Source organism: Bombina bombina, chromosome 3, assembly GCF_027579735.1.
Source record: "Bombina bombina isolate aBomBom1 chromosome 3, aBomBom1.pri, whole genome shotgun sequence".
Taxonomy (NCBI): domain Eukaryota; kingdom Metazoa; phylum Chordata; class Amphibia; order Anura; family Bombinatoridae; genus Bombina; species Bombina bombina.
Genome location: NC_069501.1, coordinates 427,178,810 through 427,193,397, shown reverse-complemented (window position 1 = coordinate 427,193,397; position 14,588 = coordinate 427,178,810). Strand labels below are relative to the sequence as shown.

Here is a 14,588-nt window from a genome sequence, read left to right as displayed (position 1 = left end):
GTTTGTGAGAATAAATGTATCCATATATACAAAGGTTCAGAGAAGCCCACTATTAGGCCACTCATGAGCAATGTGACACACCAGTTATACCCCTATTAAGTTGTGTTTTGACATATACGTGAGGTGTAGAAAAAAAAAAAAAAAAAAAAAAACGAGAAAAAGCAAGCAAAAACGTGAATCTTATTTCTTAATCCCCGAAAGCACGGGCGTGAAGGGAGAAAGAAGAGGGAGAGAGAAGTGAGGAAGAAAGAAAGCAGGTATGCAAAAAGAAGACAATAGACAATGTGTGTCTGTGTGGATGTTTATGGAGCCTGGGAGGGCTCAAAAGTGAGCTGTGATAAGAGGAGAAAGAAGAAAGAACAGAAAAAGAAAATGAGAAAAAAAAGCAAACAAGGGAGGGAGTGGCCTGAATAAGAGATTCCTGAAAGCTGTGAACTTACACTCTTATATAGTCTTTCACAGTTCAGGGCCCCCAAAGAAAAACTTGCGAAGAATAGAAAGTTGCAAAGACACCAAGAGGATGTAAATTAAAGATTAGGGTTGTTTCAGACAATGTCCATATGGTTCACAGATAGCTGGTATACTATATATATATTAACAGAATCCTATATCCTGTCTAACAAAGCAATCAATTTTTATGTAATATGGCGAGCAGAAACAGCCTGGGTTAGATTCTGTACCTATGTGATAAGCCTCTTATAAAACAATATCAGATAAGTTTGCTAACATAAGCTAGTTGGCTAAATCCAGATACACAATCATGTTACATATAGCCATAAACGAGCTTGGATAATTTGTTTACCAGTCACTCTATTTAGCACTAATAGTAAGTTACCAAGTGTCCATAGAACCCAGAGAGTGGTTCCCGGAGATTCTGTGTGTTATACAAGTTGAATTTATGATAAATCAATGTTCCACTTATCAGCTGACAGGCTCTCCCCTGTCCTCATCAAAATGAGGGAAAAATGCTCAATAGGAGTACCCTATAGTTCAGGGTATAGACGTGTCCCTCTGGCAATAGACCACTCGGGTAATAAGGCAATTATAACGTTACCCAGCTCCTGTCTCCCCAATTCTGCGTGTGACAGTCATAATACAGGTCAACGTCTCAGCTGATTCTGCCACAGCCCCCACGAGAGAGATATGAAAAAGTACCTTGAGAAAACAGACAGGAGCGCTTGGGTATATGGTCGCTGGACCTTGACTCTTCCTGTGTTCGGATTTTCTGGCTCTCTCAGGAGCCTTCCAGCGACTAAGCTTCCCCTGTCAGGCTCGAGGGCGACCTCCTCTAGCTCGGAGCTCCGAGCAGACCTTGCCTTGCACGGGGCAGAACTATTCATCAGCACGTGCCGCGGACGCAGCACCACGTACAGCCCAGATTCCTCCGCCAACCAACTGCCGGATCCACTGCTGCCGACTCGGGCCCAGCGCTCACCAGGGAGCGATCGATCACCTCACCTCCAGCGGGGAAACCGGCATCCGGACCCAGTGATGGCAGACCACGGTAAGATGAGCTTTAGCAGGTCCCCTCCTTGGCTGTCAAAATCCACTCTGAGCTCTCACGATCCAACTTTGTTAGTGCGGGTTATCCCTCAAGAGGTACATTCACAGGAGGCAGCGTGGCTCATAAGTGGATCCGCTTCAAACTACACACCTTAGGCCCTTTGAGTTGCACACTCCAGGTATATTACTAGCGGGTCAGGGATGTGATAAGTAAACCCGCACCTGCTGGCTATTCCTGAGCCGGCATTACTCTGTGATTGGGCCAAAATGTCCTTTTACCGTTTTCCAGGCGGTATGTGTGTTCAAAGAGAAACATTCACAGGGTATGATATTTCTGGATACATAAAGAGAAAGTCAGCTGTATATTGTAACAGTTTGGGTAGTCACTGCTACATTGTAAATTAGGGCTGACACTGTACATTCACGCTACTTTGTAGCAACTTGCTTCAGCCGTGAAGCTTGTAGAAACCTATGTCAGACTTCCCCTTCAAGGATCAGCGGATCCAACTCCCAGGCCGGTAAAGAGTCTCCTGGCCAAGGGACACCTGAAGGCGAGAGTAGCTAGTCCAAGCTCGAAGCGGGAGCAGCGCGGCGTGCAGCACCTTGCTTGCTCCTCCCTCAAACGGAAGTCATTCGATCTCCATATTTCTTTTAACAGTATTGCAAAATTTGTCAATCAACACTGTTTTGACTGTCAATCTGCAGTCTACTAGTGACCTTGAATTGCATTTTCCTCCTGCCTGCCTGCCTGTGTGCCAGTCCCAACTAGCCAATTAGTGCCACCACTCATATTTATTGTAACAGGATTGGAATTTTTGTTAATCATAACTGTTTTGACTGTGATTCTTCAGTCTCCTAGTGCCATTGAATTGCAGTTTCCTTTCTCCCAGCGTGTGTGCCAGACAGGCTCATTTGCCAAATAGTGCCAAACAATCATATTTGTTGCCACAGTACTAGTAATATTTCAAAAAATTAACAATTTGTGATTTTTAAAACATCTGTCTTTTTTGTTGTTGTCAGTCTCACAGCGTATACTGTGCCCACTTTCACAGTGCCACCACTCAATTGGTGTAATAGTATTGTTATTGTCCATTTAAAAAATCAATGCCTTTCCTGTAATCTTTTATTCAAAAGGATGACATATCTCCTCTTTCATGCTGTTGTTTCGGTTGAGGCTCCGGGACCCTCGTATTAAAAAGGCCTGAGCATAAATAAGTGTCACGGCTGTGTAATCAATTTTTTTTTATAAATTCACGGTTGCAAATAATGATCTGTGGCTTTCTAAAATCAATGCCTTTCCTGTAATCTTTTATTCAAAAGGATGACATATCTCCTCTTTCATGCTGTTGTTTCGGTTGAGGCTCCGGGACCCTCGTATGGCCTGAGCATAAATAAGTGTCACGGCTGTGTAATCAATTTTTTTTTTCAAATTTCACGGTTGCAAATAATAATCTGTGGCTTTCTAAAATCAATGCCTTTCCTTTAATCTTTTATTCAAAAGGATGACATATCTCCTCTTTCATGCTGTTGTTTCGGTTGAGGCTCCGGGACCCTCGTATTAAAAAGGCCTGAGCATAAATAAGTGTCACGGCTGTGTAATCAATTTTTTTTTCTACATTCACGGTTGCAAATAATGATCTGTGGGTTTCTAAAATCAATGCCTTTCCTGTAATCTTTTATTCAAAAGGATGACATATCTCCTCTTTCATGCTGTTGTTTCGGTTGAGGCTCCAGGACCCTCGTATTAAAAAGGCCTGAGCATAAATAAGTGTGACGGATGTGTAATCAATTTTTTTTTTCTAAATTCACGGTTGCAAATAATGATCTGTGGCTTTCTAAAATCAATGCCTTTCCTGTAATCTTTTATTCAAAAGGATGACATATCTCCTCTTTCATGCTGTTGTTTCGGTTGAGGCTCCGGGACCCTCGTATTAAAAAGGCCTGAGCATAAATAAGTGTCACGGCTGTGTAATCAATTTTTTTTTCTAAATTCACGGTTGCAAATAATGATCTGTGGGTTTCTAAAATCAATGCCTTTACTGTAATCTTTTATTCAAAAGGATGACAGTACTACCAAAATACAGCCAATGAAGGGCCTTAGGAAGACTGAGCCAAGGTTGGATTGTAGTATTTGGTTAGGCTAATCATGATGGCCATGTAGACCACCACCACCGAGAGTCCTGGAAGTAACAGGGATGATGAGATGAAAGAGCTAAGAATAGTAGAACTTGAAACAACAGAGTTAGCCATGGGTGTTAGTGCAAAACCGCTTGGCTTTTTTTTGGCTTTGGGTGCGGCTATTCATGCAGGCCATATAGAGCTGACAACATTCGGTGTCGTATCAGCTATTAAACTAATAAGAACAGTACTACCAAAATACAGTCAATGAAGGGCCTTAGGAAGACTGGGCCAAGGTTGGATTGTAGTATTTGGTTAGGCTAATCATGATGGGCATGTAGACCACCACCACCGAGAGTCCTGGAAGTAACAGGGATGATGAGATGAAAGAGCTAAGAATAGTAGAACTTGAAACAACAGAGTTAGCCATGGGTGTTAGTGCAAAACCGCTTGGCTTTTTTTTGGCTTTGGGTGCGGCTATTCATGCAGGCCATATAGAGCTGACAACATTCGGTGTCGTATCAGCTATTAAACTAATAAGAACAGTACTACCAAAATACAGCCAATGAAGGGCCTTAGGAAGACTGGGCCAAGGTTGGATTGTAGTATTTGGTTAGGCTAATCATGATGGCCATGTAGACCACCACCACCGAGAGTCCTGGAAGTAACAGGGATGATGAGATGAAAGAGCTAAGAATAGTAGAACTTGAAACAACAGAGTTAGCCATGGGTGTTAGTGCAAAACCGCTTGGCTTTTTTTTTGCTTTGGGTGCGGCTATTCATGCAGGCCATATAGAGCTGACAACATTCGGTGTTGTATCAGCTATTAAACTAATAAGAACAGTACTACCAAAATACAGCCAATGAAGGGCCTTAGGAAGACTGGGCCAAGGTTGGATTGTAGTATTTGGTTAGGCTAATCATGATGGCCATGTAGACCACCACCACAGAGAGTCCTGGAAGTAACAGGGATGATGAGATGAAAGAGCTAAGAATAGTAGAACTTGAAACAACAGAGTTAGCCATGGGTGTTAGTGCAAAACCGCTTGGCTTTTTTTTGGCTTTGGGTGCGGCTATTCATGCAGGCCATATAGAGCTGACAACATTCGGTGTCGTATCAGCTATTAAACTAATAAGAACAGTACTACCAAAATACAGCCAATGAAGGGCCTTAGGAAGACTGGGCCAAGGTTGGATTGTAGTATTTGGTTAGGCTAATCATGATGGCCATGTAGACCACCACCACCAAGAGTCCTGGAAGTAACAGGGATGATGAGATGAAAGAGCTAAGAATAGTAGAACTTGAAACAACAGAGTTAGCCATGGGTGTTAGTGCAAAACTGCTTGGCTTTTTTTTGGCTTTGGGTGCGGCTATTCATGCAGGCCATATAGAGCTGACAACATTCGGTGTCGTATCAGCTATTAAACTAATAAGAACAGTACTACCAAAATACAGCCAATGAAGGGCCTTAGGAAGACTGAGCCAAGGTTGGATTGTAGTATTTGGTTAGGCTAATCATGATGGCCATGTAGACCACCATAGTAATAAGAACAGTACTACCAAAATACAGCCAATGAAGGGCCTTAGGAAGACTGAGCCAAGGTTGGATTGTAGTATTTGGTTAGGCTAATCATGATGGCCATGTAGACCACCACCACCGAGAGTCCTGGAAGTAACAGGGATGATGAGATGAAAGAGCTAAGAATAGTAGAACTTGAAACAACAGAGTTAGCCATGGGTGTTAGTGCAAAACCGCTTGGCTTTTTTTTGGCTTTGGGTGCGGCTATTCATGCAGACCATATAGAGCTGACAACATTTGGTGTCGTATCAGCTATTAAACTAATAAGAACAGTGCTACCAAAATACAGCCAATGAAGGGCCTTAGGAAGACTGGGCCAAGGTTGGATTGTAGTATTTGGTTAGGCTAATCATGATGGGCATGTAGACCACCACCACCGAGAGTCCTGGAAGTAACAGGGATGATGAGATGAAAGTGCTAAGAATAGTACTACTTGAAACAACAGAGTTAGCCATGGGTGTTAATCCAAGACCGCTTGGATTTATTTTTGTATTGGGTGCAGCTAATCATGCAGGCCATATAGAGCTGACAACATTCGGTGTTGTATCAGCTATAAAAATAATAAGAACTGTACTATCAAAATACAGACAATGAAGGGCCTATGAAGACTGAGCAAAGGTTGGATTGTAGTATTTTGTTCGGCTAATCATGATGGCCATGTAGACCGCCCGTAACAGGGATGAAAGTGCTAAGAATAGTACTAATTGAAACAACAGAGTTAGCCATGGGTGTTAGTCTAAGAACACTCGGCTTTTGTAACAGGTATGAAAATGCAAAGAACAGTACTACATAACACAACCTACTTACCATGGGTCCCAGAACATATGTTTGGTTGTTATATTTTGTAAGGGTAATCATGCAGGCCATATAGACCTCCACCGATAGGGTGAGTATGAGTAACAGCTATTAAAATGCGAAGGACATTACTAATTAACACAACATAGTTACCATGGGTCGCAGACCAAGAGCAGATGTCTTATTATTATATTTTGTATGGGTAATCATCCAGGCCGTATAGACCTCACCAAATAGGGGGAGTTACAGAGATTAAAGTGCTAAGAATGGTAGTACTTAAAACACAACCTCGTTAAAATAGGTAGCAGACCACATGTCTTATTATTATAATTTTTCAGGGTAATCTGGCAGGCCATATAGAACTCCCACGATAGGGGGGGGGGAACAGGGATTAAAGTGCTAAGAAAAGTACTAATTGACACAAGCTAGTTGGGTCCAAGAACGCATGTTTGATTATTAGAATTTATTAGGGTAATTATATATCTAACAAATATATCTATTTCTCTTCTATCGATTCTATCTAACTATCAATCTATGTATATCTATCTATCCTATCTATCACTATCAATCTATCTTCTGTCCGGGATGTTTTGAGACAGCCACTTTGGGAATGTTAGTTGATTTAGACCCATTATGGCTTAAAAGCAGACTCTGCATCAACTATGTAATTTTCCATGGGAGTTTTGCCAGGGATCCCCCTCCAGCATGCAACAGTCCAGGTGTTAGGACCCTTGAAACAACTTTTCCATCACTATTGTGATCCATCACTATTGTGGCCAGAAAGAGTCCTTGTAGGTTTTAAAGTTTGCCTGCCTATTGAATTCAATGGCAGTTTGCGCGGTTCTCGCGTTCGCGAACAATACCGGAAGTTCGAGTCCGCGGTTCGCGAACCGAAAATTTTAGGTTTGCGACATCACTAGTCACCCCCACTTGTCAAGGATCACAGAACATAATAGAGCATCAGGTATATCATGGTGACTCACCCATCCTCCATTACTTAAAGGAAGCAGTGCCAATCATTCAACATGTTCAGGCCTCTAGGATGTAGGGTGCCCAGTGGGTGTATCCATCGTGCTTCCATTTGAAGAAGTGTTCTGTCACGATCCCCTCCCCGTTTCAGGGGGGGAACATGGTCAATTAGGATGAATCTTAAATCTGTGACTTTATGTTTGGCATGTAAAAAATATCTTGCTACAGGTTGATCAGAAACTCCTTTATCTAATGCACTCCGAATTGCAGAACGGTGGTTTGCCATCCGCAATCGTGCGTTGCCACTCGTCTTTCCGATTTAATATTTTCCACAGCAGCAGCTGAGTAAATAGATCATGTGACTTGTGGTGCATGTGATAATATGTTTCATGGAGTATTTCTGAGTTGTGTGAGGGTTCCGGAAGGTCTTACAGGGAATCATACCATTGCAGGTGGTGCAACCCGTACATCTATAACAGCCTGTCTTTTTGGTCTTGAGCCATTGTTGTTTCATGTAACAATGCTGTGGGTCAGTAAACATCAGTCTATCTCTCAAACTTCTTCCACGCTTGTAGCCCATAATCGGCGGGTCCATCATACCAAACGGGAGTGTTTTATCTGTTCCAAGGATTTCCCATCTGTTTCTGATGTTATCAGCTAGTGTCTTCTTGCCTTTATTGTAGGTGGTAGTGAAAACCATCCTGGCCTTCTTTTTCTCTACGGAGTTTGATTATATAACCATATATACTTTGGTAGATCGAGTACGCTGCTCAGCTTATCCCCAGTAACACTCAATATAGTATATGTGCTGATTTAAATGACAAGTGTCTTGTACCGGGCGTGGGAACCCTGATACTATACACGGCATACCGCAATACTGGTTCGGTTAGGTCCCCATAGCATTTCTATTGGGAATTTTATCCTCTATTATTCCTTGTGGGTACTAATAGTGATCAGTAAGAACTAGATATAGTTTAGTGTGCTGGCATATCTGATCAAACACATTTTAATGATATGTATACTCTGGCACGATTTATTCACTGGGTCTTTTTGTTTGTTTATATTATGGAATACACTATTGTCATATATGCTGTATGTATTTAAAGTTGAGATGAGGATACACTTGTTTGATACATCCTGAATGTTTTTATTTTTGTATAAAAAAATGTGTGTTATATTTGTTACCTGGCAACCAAGGTGTTGTCAAGGCAACACAATTTTAGCGCACTTTTCTGTAATTTTGGCGCAATTTTCTGTAATTTGGGCGCAATGTTCTGTAATTGTTTTATGGGTGGGGCTTAGCACCTTTAAATTGCACTTTGTTCACTTACACAATTGTCTGGTCTGAGGAAGGGGTCTGTGAACCCCGACACGTAACCACAATAAATAATTAATTTTATATCTAAATCCAGCGTGAGCAGTCCTTGATTGAAATAGTATATACTGTATATATATATATATATATATATATATATATATATATATATATATATAAATTTAAAATTACTAATATCATTTTCTTCTAAGTGAAAAGCATTGGAATGTAAAATATTTACATGAAATACATAGTATAAGACATTATAAAATATTAAAATTAATTACAAATTATTTTTCAAATTTTGAGGTATTTAACTGGAAAGGGCTCCAAAGAGTATATATAACAGTATATATGTATATATATATGTGCTTTTATATGTGTATATATGTATGTATATTGCTTGTGCCATACGAATCATGTAAGTGTAATTAGGACTTTACTGTCCCTTAAAATAGAGATTTTCCCATACTTGAGAATGTTTGCTGGGAGGAAAGAGGCTGTAAATAGATGTCCAAATGTAATTAAATTATTCTTTATGAACATATCATCCACTTAGTATTCTTTGTTCATTTAATTGTAATATAGATGGATTATATGTGATGGTTTAAATAATAATGTGCATATCTAAACTCATTTCCACAGTTTTGCTATATATTTTTTTTACCTATACGTTTATGACTATTTAACCAACGGAAGTATTTTTTATAAGATGACCACAAGCCTAAAATAAGGAAACTGAGACTAACTTTATTATATTTTGGATACAACTGATACTAAAACTTTGTGTAGAACAGTTGGTTTATGGATTAGAGAATTTTTTTTTTCGTGTTTATTATTAATTTGATCTGGATAATAGAAAGCCTGTTACATATAGCACAAAGAGCGTACCCTATAGGATTATTTCAAGGAAATTCTTTTGAAGGCTGAACCTTTTCTTTTGACCATTCAGGATATTTAGGTATCATGGGTAATAATACAGCAGATGCCAATAACATAAAGAATATCTATATAGCAGTGGAGTCTGTAATTGGAATTATTGCTATTTTGGGCAACACCCTTGTTATCTGGGCTGTGAAAGTTAATCCAGCACTTCAAGATACAACCTTTTACTTTATTGTATCACTGGCATCGGCAGACCTGGCGGTTGGAATTCTAGTTATGCCCCTTGCCATTATTTTGAGTCTTGATAAGGAATTTGATTTCTACATCTGCTTGTTCATGTGTTGTCTAATCATTATCTTAACCAATGTGTCGATCCTGTCCTTGCTGGCTATAGCGGTTGACCGGTATTTGAGAATTCGAATACCAACCAAGTAAGTTACACTGTGCGGCTGGTTACTGTTTTTTTCTACACAACTTTAATATTTTTAGCCAGTTAATTGAATAAATGATGTTGTCCGCTTATCTTTGCATAGTCAAAAAGGACATTAATCTATCATACATATGAAAGAGTAGAAATTAAACATAGTAAATAGTTTTCTTATGAAAAAACAGGTTAATTTAAAGATGTTTAAACATTTTACAATTACAGGAAATAGAGATTTGTGCAGTACAGGTGAATTTATAAATTAAATAAATAAATAAATAAATAAATAAATAAATAAATAAATAAAATACCTCATTTTAAATGCAAGAAAGAAAAAAGATGTTAACATTTCCTAAAGTAAAACGTAATTATGTGTTATGACTGTAAATAAGTAATACTTAAAGGGCCATTATAGTTGAAATATTACATGCTCTAACTTGTTAGAATATATAATTTTATTACTTATGACCCTCCTCTATAGAGTCTTTAACCCCCACAAAAGGGTTAAACACACAGTAGAAATCCTACTTGGGCACTGTTGTCCCCGATCGGAACCCTCCTCTCATCCAATCATTAGCGCTAGATGCACATATGAGTTTTGCAACTAGCACTGCTGATTGGATGACCGCACATTATTAGCTATATGGCCCACATGAACTAGTAGTCTCCTGTTGTGATAAGCAAATACAAAAGCATGTGATTAAGAGGCTGTTGATAGACCCTTTGAAACAGGCAGAAATTTAGAGGTTTAAATGTTATAAAGTATATTAATATAACAATGCTGGTTGTGCAAAGCTGGGGAATGGGTAGTAAAGGCGTTATCTATCTTTTATTATTATTATTATTATTATTATCGGTTATTTGTAGAGCGCCAACAGATTCTGCAGCGCTAAACAATCTTTGTAAACAATAACAATTTTAGTGTAGACTGTCCCTTTAAGTCTCTTTACAACTGGTACCAAATTATGAGATTAAATTTAAAATATAATTAATGTAATATAATTTGAATGAAATAAAAATAGTTTGTTTGGAATATTGATATTCCTTGCTGTAAAGAATACTTAAGACCAGCTATTGTGTTATATAAATATATAAATAGAAGTTTAATAGAAAAGAATATCAAAAGCTTATCAAATGTTATTATTTGTGAATATTAATTTGCTCACTAGCAACATTTTTACATTTGGCAAACAATCACCTAGATTACAAGTTTTGCATTCATGTTTTAATGCTGTAACACAACGTCAGTCCCGCACTCGTAAAAATAACGTTTTTTCATGGGACTTCCATAGCGCAGCCATTATGAGTTTTGCTGTGAGGCTAAAAAACATGCGTTACAGCCTATACCGGCAAGATCCATTTCGCAATCTAAAAGCAGTAGTTATGAGTTTTACGCTACAAAACTATTACATAAAACTCATAACTAAACTGTCACAAGTGCACTAAACACCCATAAACTACCTATTAACCTCTAAACCGAGGACCTCCCGCATTGCAAAACACTATTTTAAAGTTATTAACCCCTAATCTGCTGCTCCTGACATTGCCGCCACTATTAAAAATTATTAACCCTTATTCCGCCCCTCCCCGACATCGCTGCTACTATACTAAAATTATCAACCCCTAAACCGCCGCCCGCCAGCATCGCAAACACTATTGAAATATTATTAACCCCTAATCTGCTGTCCGCCCACATCGCCCCCACTATACTAAAGTTATTAACCCCTAATTCCGCCGCCACTATAATAAACCTATTAACCCCTAAACCAAAAGCCCCCACAACAAAATATACTAAATAAACCTATTAACCCCTAAACCAAAAGCCCCCCACATCACAATAAACTAATTTAAACTAGTAACCCCTAAACCTAACGCCCCCCTAACTTTATATTAAAATTACAATTTTCCTATCTTAAATTAAATTAAATCTTACCTGTCAAATAATAAAAAAAAAGTTTAAACTAACAATTAAACTAATATAACTATTAAACTAAAATTAAACTAACTACCAATTAAATAAAACTAAAATACACATTAAAAAATCCTAACACTACTTTAAAAATTACAAAATATCTAATTACAAAAAATAAAAAAGACTAAATTACAAAAAGATAGCAAACACTAAATTACGAAAAATAACAAACGAAATGATCAAAAATAAAAAAGAATTACACCTAATCTAATAGCCCTTTAAAATAAAAAAGCCCCCCCAAATTAAAAAAAAACCCTAGCCTACAATAAACTACCAATAGCCCTTAAAAGGGCTTTTTGTAGGGCATTGCCCTAAGTTATGGTGAAAACAAACTTGCTCAACGGAGCGCCCCTGGGGTAAAACAGTATCCTATATTATAAAAGACAAGAGTTTGTCTGAAGCCATCATGCGCAGTTCAGACAAACACTTGCAACTGATCGCACGCGCACCCACCCGACAGCAGCGCGAGGACCCGGCAGCACAGCTGATTTCACGCGCAGGGGTGAAACAAAGCAGCGCGAGGACGAGAGAGAGAGAGAGAGAGAGAATGAGAGAGAGAGAGAGAGAATGAGAGAGAGAGAGAGAGAGAGAGAGAATGAGAGAGAGAGAATGAGAGAGAGAGAGAGAGAGAGAGAGAATGAGAGAGAGAGAATGAGAGAGAGAGAGAGAGAGAGAGAGAGAATGAGAGAGAGAGAGAGAGAGAGAGAGAGAGAATGAGAGAGAGAATGAGAGAGAGAGAGAGAATGAGAGAGAGAATGAGAGAGAGAGAATGAGAGAGAGAGAATGAGAGAGAGAGAGAGAGAGAGAGAGAGAGAGAATGAGAGAGAGAGAGAGAGAATGAATATGAGAGAGAGAGAGAATTAAATATAACACAACACGGCCCGTGTGAACGGGCTTTAGGACTAGTAGTATTATAATATAGGCACTGCTGGAGAGAGGGTGTGGGAATTATATCCTTATTCCAAAAAATAGTATTCTCTGTATAGGTTCTCAGGCGGCAACTGTAGTTCCCAAAATCCAAATGTCATCCAAGTTTAGGAACAAAAAACAGCGCTCCAATCCCAAAAATGTAAAAAAATTGAGCTTTATTCCAAATAGATTAAAATCATACAAATATGTATAAAAAGAGGTCAGCACATGAGTGCAAGAAACAAGTTAAGAGAACAGGTGCATAGGTAAGTGTTACGGTTACCCTTAGTCTCGCTGAGAGATGGACCGCTTAGTAGCCTGGATCCCTATTGCTAAAGAGGGGAGAAGCTGCTTTCCATAGTATTCTATATGAGTCTCGCAAATATAGAATAATCTCCCTTAGCTGCAGTACCGCTAGGATACCCTTCTGCCCACAAAAACGAGTCAACGCTGCGATTGAGGGTCAAACAAGAACTCAGGACTGGGATGCCCAGCCTGCTTTTTATTAAGGTTACATGCACACAGGGCACTCCCAGGGGGAGAGGGGGGGAAGCACAAAATCCCCCATCACACATTTAGATAGAGAGCACTGTCCTTTGACAGGCCACAATAGGATTACAGTACTTAAGATAACAAGTTTACAAGTTCATCTTATCAATTAGCAGTCTGGCTCCAGAGGTGATTAGACAATAGTTTCTAAAAGCTGAAAAAAAAGAGTTAACTCTTTATGAAATGATACTTGTTACGGTTTTCTTGGAGCCCTTCTTAGGCGCTGGCTTGCTGGTTCAGGCATTGCTGCTGGGAAATAAGCTCTTCACAACAAAATAACTAATGCTTCTGTAACAGTGCTCCCTTTCTGTGGAACACTCTGGCAGACACGGTCTGACCCCTTTTCGGGGCAGACTAAGGCTGTCCAGACCGCTGATTATGCGGGGCTGAGGTCGGTTTGTCTGGACAACCCGTCGGCGTTGCCATTCTGTTTCCCAGGTCTGTAAGTAATGGTGAAATTGAAGGGTTGCAACGATAAGCTCCAACGTAATAGCCTGCCGTTATCTCCAGAGACCCGGTTCAGCCACACCAACGGGTTATGGTCGGTGACCAGAGTGAACTCCTGACCATATAAATAGGGAGTCAATTTCTTTAATGCCCACACCAAAGCCAAACACTCCTTTTCGACCGCTGCATAGCTGACTTCGCGGGGCAGGAGCTTCCGGCTGATGTAGGCAACTGGATGCTCCCCTCCATCTTCGCCTACTTGGCTGAGGACGGCTCCCAGCCCGAACATGGAAGCATCTGTATGGACGATAAAACGTTTGTTAAGGGCTGGGGCCGCCAAGACAGGAGCGTTAATTAGAGCATTTTTGAGAGCCTGGAAAGCCGTTTCACAGTGGGGAGACCACAGGACCTGTCGAGGTAAGTTCTTCTTGGTCAAGTCAGTCAGGGGTTTGGCAAGTGTGCTGTAGTCTGGTACGAACCGTCTATAGTACCCTGCCGTGCCCAGGAAGGCTAGGACCTGAGTCTTAGTGATGGGGGTGGGCCAATTGGCGACAGCTTCTATTTTGGCCGGCTATGGTCGCTGCTTTCCACACCCCACCCGGTGACCTAGGTACTGTACCTCGGCCATCCCAAAGTGGCATTTTTCTGGCTTCAGAGTCAGGCCAGCAGCCCGGATCTGATCCAGAACCATTCCCACATGAGCTAAGTGGTCCTCCCAGGACTCACTGTGGATCGCTATGTCGTCCAGGTAGGCGCAAGCAAAACTCTGGAAGCCATCCAGGAGCCTATCCACCAAGCGCTGGAATGTAGCTGGGGCATTCTTCATCCCAAACGGCATTACCCTAAACTGATATAAGCCGAATGGGGTGACGAATGCCGACTTGGGGATAGCCTCCGGGGCCAGGGGAATCTGCCAGTAACCTTTGCAGAGGTCAATAGTGGTCAGGTAATTTCCCCTGGCTATACGATCGAGTAGCTCGTCTACCCTGGGCATAGGGTAAGCGTCTGTCACGGTATTTTCATTGAGCCTCCGATAGTCTACGCAGAACCGGGTGGTCCCATCTTTCTTGGGCACCAAGACAACTGGGGAGGCCCAGGGACTATCGGAGGGCTCAATTACCC

General features: G+C 40.5%; 1 protein-coding gene across 1 annotated transcript in view; it reads left to right on the top strand.

Annotated features, from left to right (window-relative positions):
• The first annotated feature begins 1,143 nt into the window (after positions 1-1,143).
• Positions 1,144-14,588, top strand: part of LOC128652374 (adenosine receptor A3-like) — a 71,190-nt gene continuing 57,745 nt past the window's right edge. The window contains exons 1-2 of the mRNA XM_053705313.1: positions 1,144-1,504; positions 9,233-9,596. Coding sequence (XP_053561288.1) covers positions 1,144-1,504; positions 9,233-9,596 — 725 coding nt within the window. The remainder of the gene's footprint in view (positions 1,505-9,232; positions 9,597-14,588) is intronic.